Here is a 17,746-nt window from a genome sequence, read left to right as displayed (position 1 = left end):
TGAGGCTGCGTTTGCAGGTGCCTCGGTCCCACCTGGGACTCGCATTGCTCAAATTGTTGCTGTTGCCTGTGTGCACATCTGGGCCCCTGGCCAGGTGCTGGGAATAAGGGCACAGCTGCAGGGAGCAGGCCTCTGCTCCTCCTCCCTCGTTGCTCCCTCTCTGCCCACTGTGTGTGTGTGTGTGTGTGTGTGTGTGTGTGTGTGTGTGTGTGTGTGTGTGTGTGTGTGTGTGTGTGTGTGTGTGTGTGTGTGTGTGTGTGTGTGTGTTGGGGGGCAGTAGCACACTTCTGACCAGAGGGATGCAGGCACATTTCCCTGGGGCTGACAGAACTGCATTTATCAGCAGAATGGCAGGACTGGGTTTACTCTCAAATGCGACAGCAAGAGCAGCTTCACTGTGGAGCACCCGCACTGTGTGCAGTTATATTAGGTGGGATACTGCTATTGATTTTGTTGATAGATTGAAATGTCACGGTATGTGTGCCAATCCTATTGGTCGCTGATGGGGACTGTGTCGGGGATCGTGCCAGCTTAAATTGGTCTAGGAAAGGGAGCGCCATGGGAAATACTGATGAGAGATAATAATGAGGGAGTGTGAAGGCGTGTGTGTTTGTGTGTTGCTTAGCCCCACTGCTTTTGGTAGATCCTCCTGACTAAAAGCAGCAGAAAGAGACTCAGCTGAGTTGAGAGCCTTTTTAAAATTCTCAATGAGGCTCTTTGAGATGTAATTTCGTACAAATCCTTTGTTGCGTCTCTTTGAAGTTATTTAACATCATCTGACTAAATGTGTACACGCCAAGCTGAAGTCGACATTCCACACACTTCCCTTTTGGAAGGTGGGGAGGATAAAACTGGAATGAAGAAGAGAACATGCAGACAAGATCAAACCATTTTGGTGTGCAAAAAGAGGTCAGAACTATGACCCCCTTTAGAAGCTGGAGCTTCACTTAGTGTTCTTTTCTGCCCCGGCGCAGGCTGTTCATTTTCTGAGCAGACTAAATGTAAACCCCAGTTAATATTTCATCAGGGAGATACTTAAAAAGAAAGAAAAAGTCTATTTCTGCTGGATTTTTGGCCTCTCCTCTTCTTCCGTTTTTCCTCCTTTTTTCCTGCAGTGTACCTCCTGACTAGAGCTTAAATAATTCCATTGGAATCCTCTTAGGATGGGTTCCCAGCACTTGGCAATTAAACAATTACATTTAATCAGCATGGGGCGACGCTTCAAGTCACCCTCATTTCAGACGTTGATTAAAAGCAATTCTGCAGTGGTTATTGCAGTCGACTTTGGAAACTGTGGTTCACTTGGGTTTAGTGCATCTGTGGTGCAGGGCTGGATAGCAATACAGGAGGTTCAGGGCTGGTGTCTGCCTCTGGTGTGTGAAAGTGTAATGACAGCACTCATGGCAGACCTTTTATTGTCCCTTAAGTCAGAGCCACTTAGATTAGTTAAAGACTTTTTGACCCTGCAGCAAAGAAGACCGGATGAACAATGGAAAAGAGTGGAGCGTCAAGTTACGCACGTGGGAGTTTTAGGTCCTGTGAGTACGCGTCATTCGCTTGTTTCTATTTGCACGTACAGAAAGCACATTGACATGTGTATTCTCATCATGCTTTGCAGTGACACCTCCCTCGGTGGTGGCATGTGAGCAGCGACACAGGAAGAGAGGAGGCTGCATTTGGAAATGCATCGTTCTATGTGAGATAGCACTGAGCTGCTGACAAATTTTCTCTGTGCAACCCACGATGAGTTGTGATGGACACCCAGCTCCCTCGTGTGAAACCCAGGTGCCCCTGTTTGGTAAGGCCCCCCCTCACCCACTGGCACTCCAGCCCTCTTAATTAGCAGCTTCCGTTAACTGGCACCCAGGCCTTCAAGCGCACTTGCTGGCTTTTTGCTGCAGAAGGAATCTAGTTTCCTTCTCTTCTAGATGAAAACACACGCACACATATACTGTACATGCACGCACAAATAGTCAGGCTGTGAAAGAAGCATCAAGGTTTCTTGGCAAACCAGGAAATCATCAGTGAATTTTCTTGGTATTTAGAAATGCACGCTTGGAGGAGGACAAAATACAATTGTGTGCTTTACTCAGCATGTTTCTTGGTTTTATTAAAGACGGGCAGAGAATGTAGGCCTGTTTCTTGCAGCTGCAGAAACGCTGCAATAAGACGGTGATTATAATACGATGAAGTCAAATATAGATGAAACATTTCATCGGGATAGAAACATAGCTTCTTTCCTCTCTGCCACCCCTTCCTGGTGCAGTAGCGCAGCAGCGCTGTAACAATAGTCTCCTCTAATGACATTCCCCTAGTAACTTCTTGCCTCCACGAACCTCATGGGGCTAGAGCTACAAAAAGTGATAATTACATGAAATATACATGGCGAATAAAGGGAGCATGTTTACATAACCAGGCCCATAAATATCTGACTGAGGAGACATTGTTCTCCAACTCCTTTTAAGCTGATCTCCCAGGGATGCCATTTTAATGACATGATAGTTTAAAGAGATGCTGCTCCATCTCGTTCCATATTTAATTAACTTTTGCTTTTCTGACACTGAGGAAAAAAACAGAATAAAGAACATGTGATGGAGACAAACACACACACACACACACACACACACACACACACACACACACACACACACGATAACGGGTAGACAATAACAAATAGCTGGGAGAACAGAGGAGGAGGCTGGGGGGAACATTTGCTGAGACCTTGTCATGCTTTTGTGAGCTGTTTACAATACAAAAGATGCAACGAGAGAGGAGGAGCCGTACAGGAACGTCAGCGACTAGGGTGGAAGAGGGGCGAAATTTTAAAAAAGCACGAGGGAGAATGGAAACACGACAATCAGAAGAAGGAAGAATTCACAGTTTGTGAAACTAAATTCATTTTGTTTCAACATCTTTATTGATGCCATTAAATTAAAGATCATCTGCTCAAAAAAAAACCTGGTTACAAACTTTATAATAGAGAAGTCCAGATTGAGAGGGACACCCCCCCCCCCCCTCCCAGACAGTGTCTACCTTCAGCTGTATACAGTGTACTCTGCATTATTAATAGTTCCTTCCCCTTTCCTCTCCTCTTGTTAGACTCTTCCCTCGTCCTCCTCTTCTCTCACAGCGGCTGCAGTCGAGTCGGGAGAGCTGCTGCAGGTTTGACTCCACCTGGTCTATATTTTATTGCTTGGAGTTTAATACATTTTTGAAAATCTTCTCCCCATACAGTCACACACACACACACACACACTGGAAAAAAAGAGAGAGTGGCTTGTCTATTCCAGGTGTCTGTCTTTGAGAGGTGGAGGGAGATGACTGGAGGCAGATACTCACCTTCACTTCTCCCAGTGCAGGAGACAGAGGGATCATTAGAGGAGGGTGCAGTGGAGGAGAGCTCGTTTGTCCGTGCTCAGGAGTGGGCAGTATGGGATTACATGTAGTTCAGATTAGATCATCAGATTACAGCATAAACAACCCAGACAGTAGGGAGAATGAATTGAAGTTTGCTTCACTTTCTTGTTTACCTGCTATTAAACCTTTAAAATACAAGAATGTTTAAAATAACCCAGATTGTTACTCTTTTTTTTAACAAAAAGCAGAACTTGTCTGACACGTCTGTTATTTTGAAAGAGGATGCATAGGTAAAATAAACATCTGTTTTCTATAGAAACTTGATTTTTGTAAAATGCATTTTTATTTTTCCTCACAGGTTCAATGGGAAAATATCCTAAATCATGTGAACAATTCACATTTTTTAGTTATAGATGCAAGTGTCTCATTACACACACTGAGTGAGTAAACTGTTTTCCTGCAAGATTAACTGTTTTACCCAAAAACCTTTAAATGAAAATTCTTTACAAAGATAAAACCACTGCAATTGAAAAACTAAAACTGTCTCCCTTTTACATGCTAATGCTGTTGCTGATTGTAAAATGTATTTTTGGTTAACATAAATCTGCGTGGTATTTTTGTATGACCATAGAAGAAATAAATTCTTTTGTAATGACATTTACTTTATTTATTTACATTTATTTTAGGAGGATAAAGCCCTTTAAGATAAACCATCATGTTTTCCAGAGGGTCCTCCTTCCCATTGCTCAGGCATCTGCTTCATTTTAAAGCACTACCATTCCCTCCTTCAGAAAAAATTATAAGTAAATAAAACCATTACTAAAGATACGTAACCGCAGACATGGATCAGATTGAAGAATGTCTCATTGTAAAAGTCCAAAGATTTAAACGTTTATGCACTTGAGGCTAAATTAGTACAAAGATATGCAGCAATTTTTTTTGTGGAAGGAAATTATGGAAAACGCTGGTTTAGAGACACTCCAGAAGCACCATTCCCTCTGTTATTTTGGTGGTTAACTGCTTTGCAACACTCCTCAGGCAACCGAGAAGTCCGTAGAGAAAACCCCTTTGTCAGTGTGTCACATCTTCCACCCCACATTACTCCGCCAACCGGGATTCCTCCTCCTAACTACAACTTCCAGCATCCCTTTCACCATCCACGTCATCACGTTCAGTCTATATACGGAAGTCTCACCCTCTCGCCTCTATTCAGTCACCATTTCAACGATCCGACTCACGAGTTCTCTACTCAACCAGCTCTCTGATTATCAGTAAGTCAGCTTTCTTTTACTCTGGAATATCCGCTCGGCCTTCCCTCTGATCCGGTCCCGGAATGCTCCTAGATTAAACCATGTGCCTATTTATTCCCGATGCTCGCTCTTCCGCGTTTGGGTCATTCAGACACGCTGCAGCCAAACTTCCTGGCCACTCAGCTCACCCACCAATCCTCACACAATGTGTGAGCGCAACGCCGCACCCGGGCTTACGGCGAAGTACAAATCAGGCTTTACCTGTGGAGTGTTGCAAAGCACTTTCCTGCCAGAACAACAGAGAGCGTAGCGCTTTTCCACGGGTATCTGTCACCATTGCAGTCATGTCTCTGGTCCATGAAAGTGTGTTTACCATTAAGTGTTCATATTGTTTACATGCACTTCGGAGAATTTTTAACACTGCACTTTTGTGCTCCTTCAGGTGTATAAACGTTCATATCAACAAACATCTCACTCCTGATTGGATAACAGCCACCCGACTCGTCCACTGACTCCATTCGCTCTGCAACGTTGATGTTTTATCTCCACAAACAACACGAGCCTGAAGGAGTTCTGTTGTGCTGTGGAGTTGCTAATGCTAACGGTTAGCTTCTGCTAGTCTGGGCGATCGCTGCTCTCTCCTGGGCGCTAAACCAACAACAGCCTTCCCCGGTTGCAAGCCAAGGTGGGAGAGTCCATGAATGCTAATTTGCTAATTTTAAAGTGCGACGTAGAACTTTATCTTTTCTGATACAAGCAGATATTATTGCAAATCTGCAAACAAGCTACGTTTTGACATTCTGGAACACTCACGCCTCCCATCAGGTGTCTTCACTGGTTCTGTGTCCACCACAACTAGAAACCCGCACTGCCAGAAGAAACCGAAAACACCAGCCATCATTTTCTAGATCTAAACAAAGTTTGTTGTCCGTGACTTCAAATGGTGTTTTTTTTTTTGTGGGACTCTGGTCGTTTGTCCGAAAGTTGAAATGGTAGCAGCCGGCTGTTTCCCTTCCTCTGGTATTATTGAGCAGCGAAATTCTCACACCAGTGGTGTCTTGTTGCAAAATGCTCAAGCTTGTGATGAATGGAAGTTTCAGGGAAGGGTGTGGAAGTGTGGCGGTGCCAGGCGGTAGTGAGGGGCAAGATTGGGCCAAGCAACGACTTTTCAGTCCCAACTTTAGACCCTCACCCCCCCACACGCGTTCCGTGCCAACGAGCGCCGGCCCAAAAGGCAGCGTGACCAGATGTAATTTGAGAGGTCTGGAGCACATGGATCACGCTCATGAACCACCAAAATGGTTGAGATAAACAAATGCAGTGGATAACGTGTTCAAAAAACGACTTGTTGGTGAAAAGCAGGTTTCCCAGTAATTAGACAGATTCATGCAAAAATTCAAAGATTATAACACAGATGAGGGGCTGGGGTTGTGTTGGTTCAAGCTAAAACCTTTTAAAAATTATTACATAAATGCTGAGAGGAATGAACTGAAGCCTTGGTTTATTCTCAGAATTTTGAGAAAAAAAGTCAAAAATCTTCTAAATTCTCAGTGATTTTTTTCTCTTAAATATTTAGAGATTTGTTGTCATGGTAGAATAAATACCGTTTTATTTCTAAATTAGGAAGATTGTTTGCAAGGTAATGATTGTTTTTTTCAATGGGATGTTGATATTAGTGGGAAAATGAATTACAAATAAACATAAATAGATTTAAAAATGTTACTGGTACTTTTATTGTCATTCTGTTGTGGACATTCAGTTGAATTACCAAATGAAAAATGTGAAAAACTGGTCGAACCTGTACATTTGGATTGCATTTGACTTACATTTTAAATGAGGATTTCACTGTTTTAAAATTATAGCTAAAGAGCCACTGTAGAAAGTCCAAAAAGTCTGAGTTAACCTATTTCAATAGAAATGAAATTTATAATAATAGTAATAATAATTGCATGTATATTTAACAGTGATATTGAAAGGCAGAACAAAAGTTTTCACTTATTCCTGAACCTCATTTCGTTGGATTATCATGTTGCCCCCATAATATGTAAACTCTGTCCCACATTTGGCAACTTCTGGTCACCTTACTGGCAACCCCCGCTGCTTTTCCGTCTGTGTTGGTGGAGAACCCCAAACAGTGACAAAGCAACTGCTAGTAAAAAAAATCCTGGAGCTGCCCGTGCAGTTCAGCGAGATTGAAGGCATTGAATGAATGATAAATGACTCCAGGAAACTTTTGAATTTTTAAAGTTTTTAAAGTTTTTACAAGACAAAAAAAGACTTTCCGGGTTGAGCAAACTAAAACAAAAAATTTATAACATTTCCTGGAGAATTAACATTCAACATCAGCCATTGAGGGCTTGAACAAAAAAAGAAAAAGACTCTTAGGGGAGGGATGTACTTGCTTTTTAACCTTGCATTGGTGCAGACAGCACCGTACTTGTTCACATGTTGCTTCACAGGACTGCACTGCATGTAGTACTGGAGTGTTCCACTAGTGGGCACCCTGGACTACTCAGACCAGACAGAGCACCAGGTGTGTGTGTGTACAACCCCCCCCCCCAAAAAAATCATGGTGTCAATAGAAGAGATCAGTGACTGATTAATTTTGAGTTCACAACAGAAAAAATAACTGCAGCGGTACCGTAGATGGTATCAAAGACCAGAACCAGAGACGAGGTCACCATGGTGAGTGTATCATGCTCATTATGTCAGCTCCCCCTACTGGTTACTTGTATATTACAGCGCTCGGACATGTCACGTAAATTTTGGGGGACATGCAATAACGACGCCTCAAATCACCACAAGTTGCGCGTGGCAACCATTTTAAACACACGTAAGCTTTGTTAAGGTTAAGGTTGGCTTCATTAATCCCTAAGGTGGAAATTGAGTTGCCATTGACATGTAAAAAAAAAAAAAGACAGAACACAAAAAACACAATCACTGGACTCTGCTATAAACCACAACAAAAACATCCGATGTAAGATCATACAAAAGGCTCGTTGTAAATACGCACTGCAGCAGGAATAAGAGTTTCTAAAACGTTCAGTGGAGCAATGGGGCATTAACAGTCATCCACTAAAAAAGCTCCTGAGATCCTTAAAAACATGGTGGAGAGGGTGATCCTCCAGAGACGGAACAGTCTTAAATTTACTCCTCATCCTTTTGTCCACGATCGTGTCAAATGGCAGCAAATATTCCAGGTGCTAGAATTTTTACAAAAGAAAAAACATTATTTTTTCTGATTGTTGGATAGGAAGTGGAAAGGAAATAAAAAACATAGAAAATTCCACAACAAAAATGTTTTTTTGCTACCTCCCAGGGCTTCCGTAGCCCTTTCATCTAAGTGAGCTCTAATTTATCCCTGTTTACATCAGACATAGTGTCGGCTTTAAAACAAGCTCACGAAAACACCTCAGGAAAGTTTTCCTTCTATTTGCAAACATTTTTGTGGAAACCTAAAAATTAACTGAAGTTATGAATACATGGGGACAAAACACAAGTGAAGACAGAGAAGAAACTTCCTGAAATAATTCCTGTGATGTATATATGTCGATGGTCGTAACAGGCGCCGTTTGAATGTCTGCGCTGTTACATTTTTGTGGTTTTCAGTTTCACATTTAAAGACACAAACCCTAATCCCTCACATGGATTACCCATAGATCAGCAGTGTTCATCCATAACATCTGGGCAGGTCTACGTACTGAGGTTGAGGTGTCCATTTTGCTGACATAGTTCTGAAGTGAAAAGATGGCTCTGCGGATGTGAAGTGCCGGTGTGAGAGATTAGGTTACCTCAGACAGTCCCAGTGGATCTCCCAGCCAAATGGAGCTGGATCTCACGCTTGGGCGCACATATTGAATGCCATAAGAGATCTCTGAGGTCTCCTTCAGTGACAGGAATGTGCAGCCTAACAATGTGGAGTTTGCACCAAACTAAATTTTGCACCAAAAAAGAGCAATAGCAAGGACGGCGAAGCACAAGGGACAAGGAGCTGAATGTATATTTGTGCAAGTCGTCCAGACGGGATGAAATACCACATTTCTACCTTCCCGGACAGGAACACACTTACACGGCTTCAGATCTCATATTTCTTTAATAAGTCTGCTCTTTTTTTCCTCCAGAGGACGGCAGATGTGCGGTGGTGGAAAAACAAAATGCCGTTCCACTCACATCCCAGATAAAAACAATGCCATTTCAGCTCCTCTCAAACATCTGGCCCCGCTGCCCAGTTTCACTAAAGACTGCCCGGGCTCTTAGCAACATTAAGTGGCGCTTCCATTAAGGTTATGTTCACCGCGACGGCACCACACAGGATCAGCTGGGCTGAGTTGTCTCTGAACGAGCCATCCATTCTGCTGCTTTCTGATGGAAGAATACTTGGGAGCTGTGTAATTATATTGCTTTAAATGAACCCCAGAGAACCTTCCTCCAAAGCGCCCACAAAGTCTCACACTTGGGCGACTGTCAGAATCACAGCACTTGTGCACGCACTGATGTATGCAGCTGCATCAGTGTGTGTGTGTGTGTGTGTGTGTGTGTGTGTGTGTGTTTAGCTGCTTAGGCTGGCATTAAAAGCGAGGCCACAGTGGTTCTGATACGCCTCACAAGTGAATTTAATTAAATCATAAATATGAGCTGGAGGCCACCACCCAATTTAATGTAATGGATGATGTGGGCCAGTCCATCTTTGGCAAAGCAAAGTTCTGGATCTGTTCGAATGCCCTTGAAGCTTATTAAAAGTGCCTGGCACGGGGAGATGCTAGCAAAGTTGCTTAATGGATGCCCAGCTTGCATTTGGTGTGACAGTTAATGCAGGAATGTACCAAATCTGGAAGGGATGAGGGGAAGCAACTTCATTAGATGATTGTTTGACTTGCTCAACATGCATTTGATCTTCATCAGTGAAATAAAAAGCAAATTATGACCAGTAGCGTGGTGCGTGTGGTAAAATACAAAAGAGACAGAGCAGGACGACAAAACAGAATTACTGTTTAACTGATGATTCTGTGGGATGGTACAGACAAACCAGTAATGAACCAAGTGCAATTAATGTGTTGAAAATCAACAGTATAACACAAATGAGTTTGTAGGAAAAAAGGAAACAATGTTTTATAAAAATAAAGTAAAAACAAAAACAGAAAAGTTGATATCTGAAAAATCGATACAGGCCCGAATAAACAAACACATCGATAAAAGTTGTGTCTGACATGCTGTTTTCTGATTATTTTTTAATATGTTGGTTCTGTTTAATCTATTTATTTGATGTGTGGTTTTATGAAATTCTGTTATTTTTTTTTATTTAGCAGGGTCACCATGTGAAGAGAGATTTCCTTCTTTGATTCAAAGGGAATCGCTAATATTTTAATGCATGTTTTAACCAGACTGAACCAAAACCATTGGAAGGATAATAACAAAATAACAATAATTAATAATAATAATAATAATAATAATAATAATAATAATAATGATAATTATTATAATCTTACTGTCAGTTTTCTCACCATTAGATGAAGCAGTGATGTACAGTCTTTAAACACTCTAAGAAATGAAGAGTTGAATTGATTTAACCAAGTTATGTAATCTGGTTCTACTATAGTTGCTTAAGGTGACAATGTGTCATTTTTACTGTTAATCCCTGGAAACATCCATCGAAATGTTGAAATGAAAACAAATTAAATGATACCAAGTTGTTGAAACATATTGGCAGCTTTGTAACATATAACCACAAAAATTGGGTCTAAAATACGTACATGGGAGCGGGTCTGAGTGTCTAGGAGACGCCATATTAGACACATTTACCTCTTTGCTCGTTGCCTGTGATGAAAGGGAGTCTGATGTGCTTGTTATTTTGCTGGAGGTTGCACTCCCAGGGATTTTTGACCCTAATGGCCATCCGTTGGTAAGGTCTTACTCAAACCCAAAAATACTGCTTGCTTGTAATGTTTAGATATGTACTGCCCCCTATTGCCAGATAAAATACACATCATCACTTAAAGGAGAGATTCACCCCCAAATAAACTTTTTTTTGCTGATAAACTGAATAAATGAGTGTCAAGTGCAGTAGACGTGTAGTCATTACTTTGTCATTTTAGTGCATCTTATTTAAAATTCAAATATGCAGCTTAAAACCACCAGGGTGGTGCCCTCTTCAGGATAAAACTTTGTACTACATTTGGGGTCACTACATTTTGGCCAATCAAATCAGCTAAAACAGTGCACTGTGACGTTGCTGGTACACCACTGTACCAGCTGCACTGCTGCTGTGGGCAATAAAAGCAGTCGACTCTCGGGCTAGGCCACTCCTCCATTGCTCCGTTGAAGCTAGCAGGCGAGTGTGCGTGTGCATGGGTTTTCGGCTCGGTGAGTTTCTCCGTAGAGCCGCCCTCCTGGCTCAACAGGTAACGCATGTTTCAAACAGGTAATATGTGTGGAGTGAGATTTTGGGTAGGGGGTGACTTACTCTTTAAAGAGTGTTATACATTGTTTATGTTACAAGTAAATGCATTTTACCCTTTACATTTAAACTACTAGGTTTAGTGAAACATACCTTGATTGTGTAAATTTAACATTTCATTTCTTAGAGTTTTATAGAATGATCTGTAAAGCAGAGCTATTTGAAAACCCACCCCGAACCTTCATCACACTTTAGGCTGCTCGTGTGCCACCGCTGATGAATCATGCAGAGACAGATAGATGCTAATGTCCCATTCGGGAACGGCAGAAGAATCTTTTCTCCCGGTCTCCCGGAGAGCTGGAAGCTCCCTAAATAGGCCTAGCGCAAGGGTGTGTAGAACGGGACCGCACAGGGTGATGGGTAATGGAGTCATTAATAACAAAGACCTCCCTTAAGATGCTCAGATGTTCGTTAGCGAATGCCACAAGGGAGCGAGGAAAAATAGAATGCAATCTGATACAATAATAAAAAAAGCCTTGTAAATTTTTATGATAATCGTGTTTATGCTGTTTTAAGTCCAGCCTGATGAGTTAATTGTGTTCTCTTTCACCGCATTAACATCCACACACACACAAGCCACTTCTTCATACAGTTTTTAATATTTCCATCACATGTGCAACACAAAAAACCGAGGTCTGCCAAGTAAAGAACTCTATATTTGTACAATACATTTGAATAAGATTGGAGATAACTTTCGTTTTGCTGCAGGAGATGGTGATTTCCTGTAAACGGTGTGTACGAACAATTCTCAATCAAAATGTCAAAACATTAAAAGTTTCATACAAAAGTGCATCTCAGGTTCAATGAATGCAAAACATTTATACATAACAGAATGGAATAGAGTTTTTATTTTTATTTTTTTTATTATCTATATATGGTGCCACAGTGGCTTCCAGCTGCTGCAAAAAAAAAAGAGGATCAACATGATGGGCACTCTCCAGGAGAGCCAGGGACTGAGTTTTGGAACTACGATGCATCCCCGAGACAAGACTGTTCAGCCTTCGTGCCCCAAATTCACATGTTTGCTGCCCCGTCATTGTGGAAAAAGAAAATACAGAGCTAACAGAGCAGGAAATAAAAATAAAAAATTAAATTCCAGTAATCGTCTGGCTTCAACAAGCAGTAAACATTAATAACAGAAATGTACAGGTTGGATATGTGGGCCGGAGAGTTCCCCGTGCTCTAGGAGCCACATGGGAGCGTCACGCCTGTGTTCACGAGCCAACCAGAGGAGCTAGCCTTTCCAAATCTGTGTCACTGCATTTGCATATATCAGCATCCTGTCCCCTATCCCACTTTTTTCCCCTCTCCTTTACATGTTTTTTTATAACATTTTACAACATTCACACAAACTCCAGCACAGGCAGTGCAGATTTGTTGCGCCATCGTTCCCAGCCGGTCCTCTGGCAGCCGTCTCACTGCACGATAGACACACAGGCAAGATTTCTGCCAATGCTGGTGAATCAAGCTTCTCTGAACCATAATGATTGACCACGTCTGGATACAGAGCGACTTACTTCGCAGCAGGAGTGCCACTGATAAAAAGAGTCCTCTGACAACTCTCACCAGCTCCCACGGATTTCTACACTCTCAGTGGCACCCCGTTTCTTCTTCACACAACGGGTTAAAACCCCCTTTTGTTTGACAAATTCAATATTTTTTCCCCTTTACTCTCATTTGGACAAACATTTTGAACTGTACATTGGCAAATACTGTATAAGATTGCAATATACCTGTAGTTAAGCAACACATAAAGAAGTCTATGTACAAACGAGTTGTGTTTGACATAATGGTTGGTAAAGAACAAACGGGGCTGGTGTAGGTTTGTTCCTCTGTCTTTCTTTAACTCTTTTTTTTCTTTGTGTAGAATGGTTTCTCGTAGTGTTGCTGAATCAAAACGTTCAGCACAAGACAGTCTGGGAAAGCTGCGCCAACAATAATTGGCGGTCAGGCATTATTCTGTGTGATCCTCGTTCTCGGCCGAGGCGCTGAGCTCTAACCACGTTAGCTGCTGTGCTGAGTCAAAGTGTGGTTCTGCAAAAACACAAAAAAGATACAACAAAATATATGATTACACATTCGAAATGAACGTTTCATCTCAATCCTCACGACTCGTTTAAATGGTTTTGACTGACACGTGCTGTCTTTCGGTAATGCTGACATTTGAACATGGCAATCATTAGGCTTTCATTATCCAGATTCAATTAACTCGCTCAGGAGTCAAATCGTGGATCAATAGCGGTTGGCTTTGGGGTTGAGCACATTTAAATCCTGGTCTAACAGAAAGATTCACAACGACCGGCAGGTAGCATCCCACTCTTTCCAAATCCAAACTCCAGGCTGAAGCCTGTATCTATGGAAACAAATCCATAACAACACACCTGATGGAACATCCTCCTTGGAGACCTGTTAACCTGGCGCTTGCATTTATTTAATGTACTAAATAAAACAATGCAAATAATAAATAAATAAAAATACTGAGAAACACCTGAGATGCCTGATCATTTGATCCTCCATAACGGCGCACAAATCACCGTGACGGGATAACGAGGTGACAATGTAACTCTGTTTTATACGGGCACACACACGGAGTGGTGAGTGTCGGGTTGTAGTGGGGCAGCTGCGCCAGGTTCTTTAAAGGGAGGCTGGACCAGGGGGTGTGTAACTGGTGTCCCTGGTGGGCCGAATCCAGGTCATCTTTTGAAGTGACTGCTAATCCCTTTAATGCAAACTACATGCCCCACTTGCTGTGCTCTGTTTAAAACACGGCCTTGGACTCTCCAAGCTGGCATGGACTAGACACACCTGTCACAGAGTCGTCATGCATGCACAAATACACACACACACACACACACACACACACACACACACACACACACACACACACACACACACACACACACACACACACACACAGATAAGGGATGAAAGGTACGAGGGGTTGATGTTGGTTACATGTGTGGAAGAAGTGTTTAAAATGATTTCTGCAACCTCAGTGAGGTTTACCAAAGCAGTCACCTTCAGTCCTGTTGGTCCCTCTGGCAGTTCTGAGCGATGCCCATTATCCCCCCTCCACCTCCTCTTACATTCATTCCTCCCCTCTTTACCCTTTCAGCTGCCTCCGTCTAAAACATTTAAACACCTCGACAGCTTTCCTTTCAGCCGGGACGATTACTTCCCGACAGGTGGGGTAATAAGCTATTTGACGGGGGGCAGGATTGTGACCCCTGCGTGGGTTAGCGGGGCTCGCCTTGGCCTCCTTCTTTCTAACAAGACGAGGCTCCGGACAGCTCCACTGTTTCCCTCTCTCCTCTCTTACCGAAATAAAGCTCCTTTAAGTGAGTCTGGGAGGAGACTCCCCACGGGATACTCTCTCTCCTCACCTCATCCCTCCTCGCACTCCCCCCCACCCACCCTCCCACCCTCGGTGAAGACATCTTTGGCGTTGCAGAGGAGGGACAGGAGCATGGCAACCTTATTAATGAATGCGGCCCATTACCCGTCAGCCTGGCTCCTCAGCGACTCCCAGAAGCCCCTGCAGTACGTGACTTCAAATGGCAGGATATTGACACGGGGGGAGAGCAAAGCGGCTAGAACTGTGTGTATATGTGTGTGTGTGTGTGTGTGTGTATAAAAGAGAGAAACACAGAGAGAAAATTTGTGCTCAACTGAGTGTGCATGCCTTTGTGTGAGTGTGCCGGTGCGTCTAGGTGTGTATATGTGTGTGTCTGGACCCCAAAGGAATGTAGCTCCTTGGATATAATGTAGGGCTCGTAACAGCTATTAGAGGGGAAAATAACCTCTCTGGGGAACGACTCCCCCCCTCTGAATGTCCCAGCTCTGCCTGACACACACTGCATTCTACCTTTTTCCTTAAACATGCCAGGAGTCTTTACACCGAGGGCTTTCTCAAGGACGGTGTTAAACGACTTCAGTGGCTGTGGCAGCCATGCAGACTAAAGGGAAATAGAGGAAGAAAAAGGGAGAGTAAGAGAAAAAAATGTTAAAAGAAAATGAAACTGATACCTTTATCTCTGTGGATACTGAACTCTGCAGAGCAGCTATAAACTGTTCTGTGTATGAGAACAGACGGCAAAAGGGAGGGAGGAAGAGCGGGGGAAATTCACTTTCCTATCTTCACCCGTGTCAAGTTCTTCAAGTTACCTCTGTGTGAGTGTTTGATGCATAAATAGCACAAATTAGATATAAAGCGTCCAATTCACCCTTGCCTTCCACAGGAAAACGACCAAAATGTCCGGAGCACCAGTAAGGAGGAGGCTGCTAATGGTGTCACCATAGAATCACTGCAATTTAGGATTAGATGCCCTCCATTAAGCCTTTTAGCTCTCATCCTAACTCCAATTTTATTCCCCCTGAAACGCCACCATTCCCCTCATCATCCATTTCCCTCCCTTATATCCAACCCTTAATCTCCTACTCGATCCTTTCAACCACCTGCTGGTCACACAGGCCTGCTGCAGGGCCCAGTTACCAGCAGTGTTCAGGTACAGCATAGCACTCGATTCTACACTAAATTAAATTTTGCACTGATCAATAGTGCACACCCACTACTCCCTTATGAAGCCTGGCTGCACTGGCTCAGAGTGAAAACCCCCGTCCTCCAATTCTCTCCTCTCACTGGCTCTGTGCCACTGTTAAACCACCACTTTCATCTGATTACATCACCCTACTGCAACGCCCTCGGGGGCAGTGGAAAAAGGAGGGAGAACGCCCGGCAGGGGTCTAGTGTACCCATGCAAACAGGTGCAACACGTCTTAGGAATTTAATGCTGCTGCAGAGAATGGGAGGGTAGAAAAAAACACGTAAGAAAATGATTGAGACGGAGCTGAAGCCTGGAAAGAGCAAGTCAGCCAAAGAGCTGATTTATTAACTAATCATTCTTTATGTCGTTCCCAATTGCTCCGGTCTCCATCGACAGCATCCGGTCTCCGGTGAGGCAACAGAGGTGCATCTCTTGCATCAGCTCTGCAGAGAGAGGCCAGCGGACTCGCAGACACAGCTTCACTTTCATCTAATCTCACCGCATTAAAGAAGATCTTTAGATTGTCCAACATCACAGAGAGAAGATGTACAGCTTAACTTTGACACTAACAAAATTGATTAGCATAATGGCGATACCTGCTGAGCAAGTTCGGTGTTGTGCCTCTGCTCTTCCACCTGGTGCTATCCAGCACGTAACATTAAAGCGAGGCCATATCGAGTGGTTGTAGACCTGCCTGAGAAATAATGACTCTTTAAGCTTTGGCCTTTTCCAGGTTTCCTGAGCAAATAAAGCAATTTACACAAGAGAAGTACCAACCGGCCAATTGACCAGAATGTGTCCCATTATGAAGCCTTAATGTTTCACAGGATCTATTTTTAAATGTGTGCTGTCACGCTATCGTTATTTCCTCTGCATCTGCTCTTGAAGTAATCTTAGGGATATTTCCGAGAATACAAATACAACTTTTATAACCTAGACTCCATAATTCCAGTTTAGTATGACAAAGGCATTAAGAGTGCAGCTGATTCAGAAAATGTTTTGAGTTTTAAGTTGATTTCCACGTTTATTTACGTCTGCGGGAAATCGGTGGCATAAATGAAACGTTATTTACGGTAAAGATTCCTCATCTAAGACACTTTTCATTACAAGACGCTTCGTTGAGACTCAAAGCGAACGCGTCCTTTTGCTTATCTCTGATTAAAAATGTGAAGATCAGTCAAAAGTGTAAACATCCCCCTTTAGGCTCTGATTAAAAGCCGTGCATGCCTGACGTGAACTTACAGGCGCTGGAGGGTGGGGAGAGCACACAACCACAGAGACTTGTGCACACACCCTTCGTCATCGCTCTAGATTTGAATTAACGCGTGAGAGAATGCTGCTAAATGACTCTTGAATAAACCCTTTATCATTCTGGGACTGAAAAATAAGCATTGATCTGTCATAATTAATGCTTCTGCATGTTTTGGGGCAATTTTAGAAGAATTGGGCGTTTTGATCTTTAATGGCACGTTAAACTTGGACCTGTATTGACCCCGTGGTCCCTCTATGCTTACCCCGCTGCTGACCAGTCCGCTCAGGGTGTAATCCTTCCTTCTTCTCTGACCTCAGGCCAGGCTTACTGCTGCCTGGTGTGGCCAATGAATAACACAATCAAATAAATAAATAATACCGCAGTTGGCATTCTCCACAGTCATCACTTATCAGGCCGTTGGGGAGGCCTGACCCAAAACAATGTTGTACCACAATCAGCCCGGTCTCCTTGGCAACAGACAGTCTTGTTTGAAGTGAGGTGCCCTGGGAGTCGTGGTCGTACTGTAGCAGCACAAAGCAAGGAGGGGAACGACGACAGCAACGGGTTCCACCGTGTTCCACATTTTATGAATCCATAACATTTGGAACACTTTGATTAGACGCCTAAGCGAGCCGAGCTAACGCTTCTGAGATAACCAGAGATGACAGAGCACCATTCTTTTTTTTTTGTGGGCCGGTGCTTTGTACCTCCAAATGATACTCATTACCTTGTCTAAGTAGACAAGCGAATGGTACTAGAAACACACGATGCAGTGATCCCGCTGTTTGACTGAGGTAGCAAAACAACTGCACAACTGCTGTGTTATTATGGGGCCTCATTAAGTGAGGAGAGAGTGGGAGAAGGGGAGAGGGAAAGAGGAGCAGAGATG

At 43.1% G+C, this 17,746-nt stretch overlaps 1 protein-coding gene across 8 annotated transcripts in view; it reads right to left on the bottom strand.

The window, feature by feature from the left end:
* Window positions 1-11,641: 11,641 nt before the first annotated feature.
* Window positions 11,642-17,746, bottom strand: part of znf521 (zinc finger protein 521) — a 101,497-nt gene continuing 95,392 nt past the window's right edge. For all 8 annotated transcript variants that reach the window (XM_015956848.3, XM_015956849.3, XM_015956843.3 and 5 more), the window contains one exon: window positions 11,642-13,095. In XM_015956848.3, coding sequence (XP_015812334.3) covers window positions 13,066-13,095 — 30 coding nt within the window. In that variant the 3' untranslated portion in view covers window positions 11,642-13,065. The remainder of the gene's footprint in view (window positions 13,096-17,746) is intronic.

Source organism: Nothobranchius furzeri, chromosome 11, assembly GCF_043380555.1.
Source record: "Nothobranchius furzeri strain GRZ-AD chromosome 11, NfurGRZ-RIMD1, whole genome shotgun sequence".
Taxonomy (NCBI): domain Eukaryota; kingdom Metazoa; phylum Chordata; class Actinopteri; order Cyprinodontiformes; family Nothobranchiidae; genus Nothobranchius; species Nothobranchius furzeri.
The sequence above is the reverse complement of the archived record's forward strand: the minus strand, read 5'-3'. Positions and strand labels throughout refer to the sequence as shown.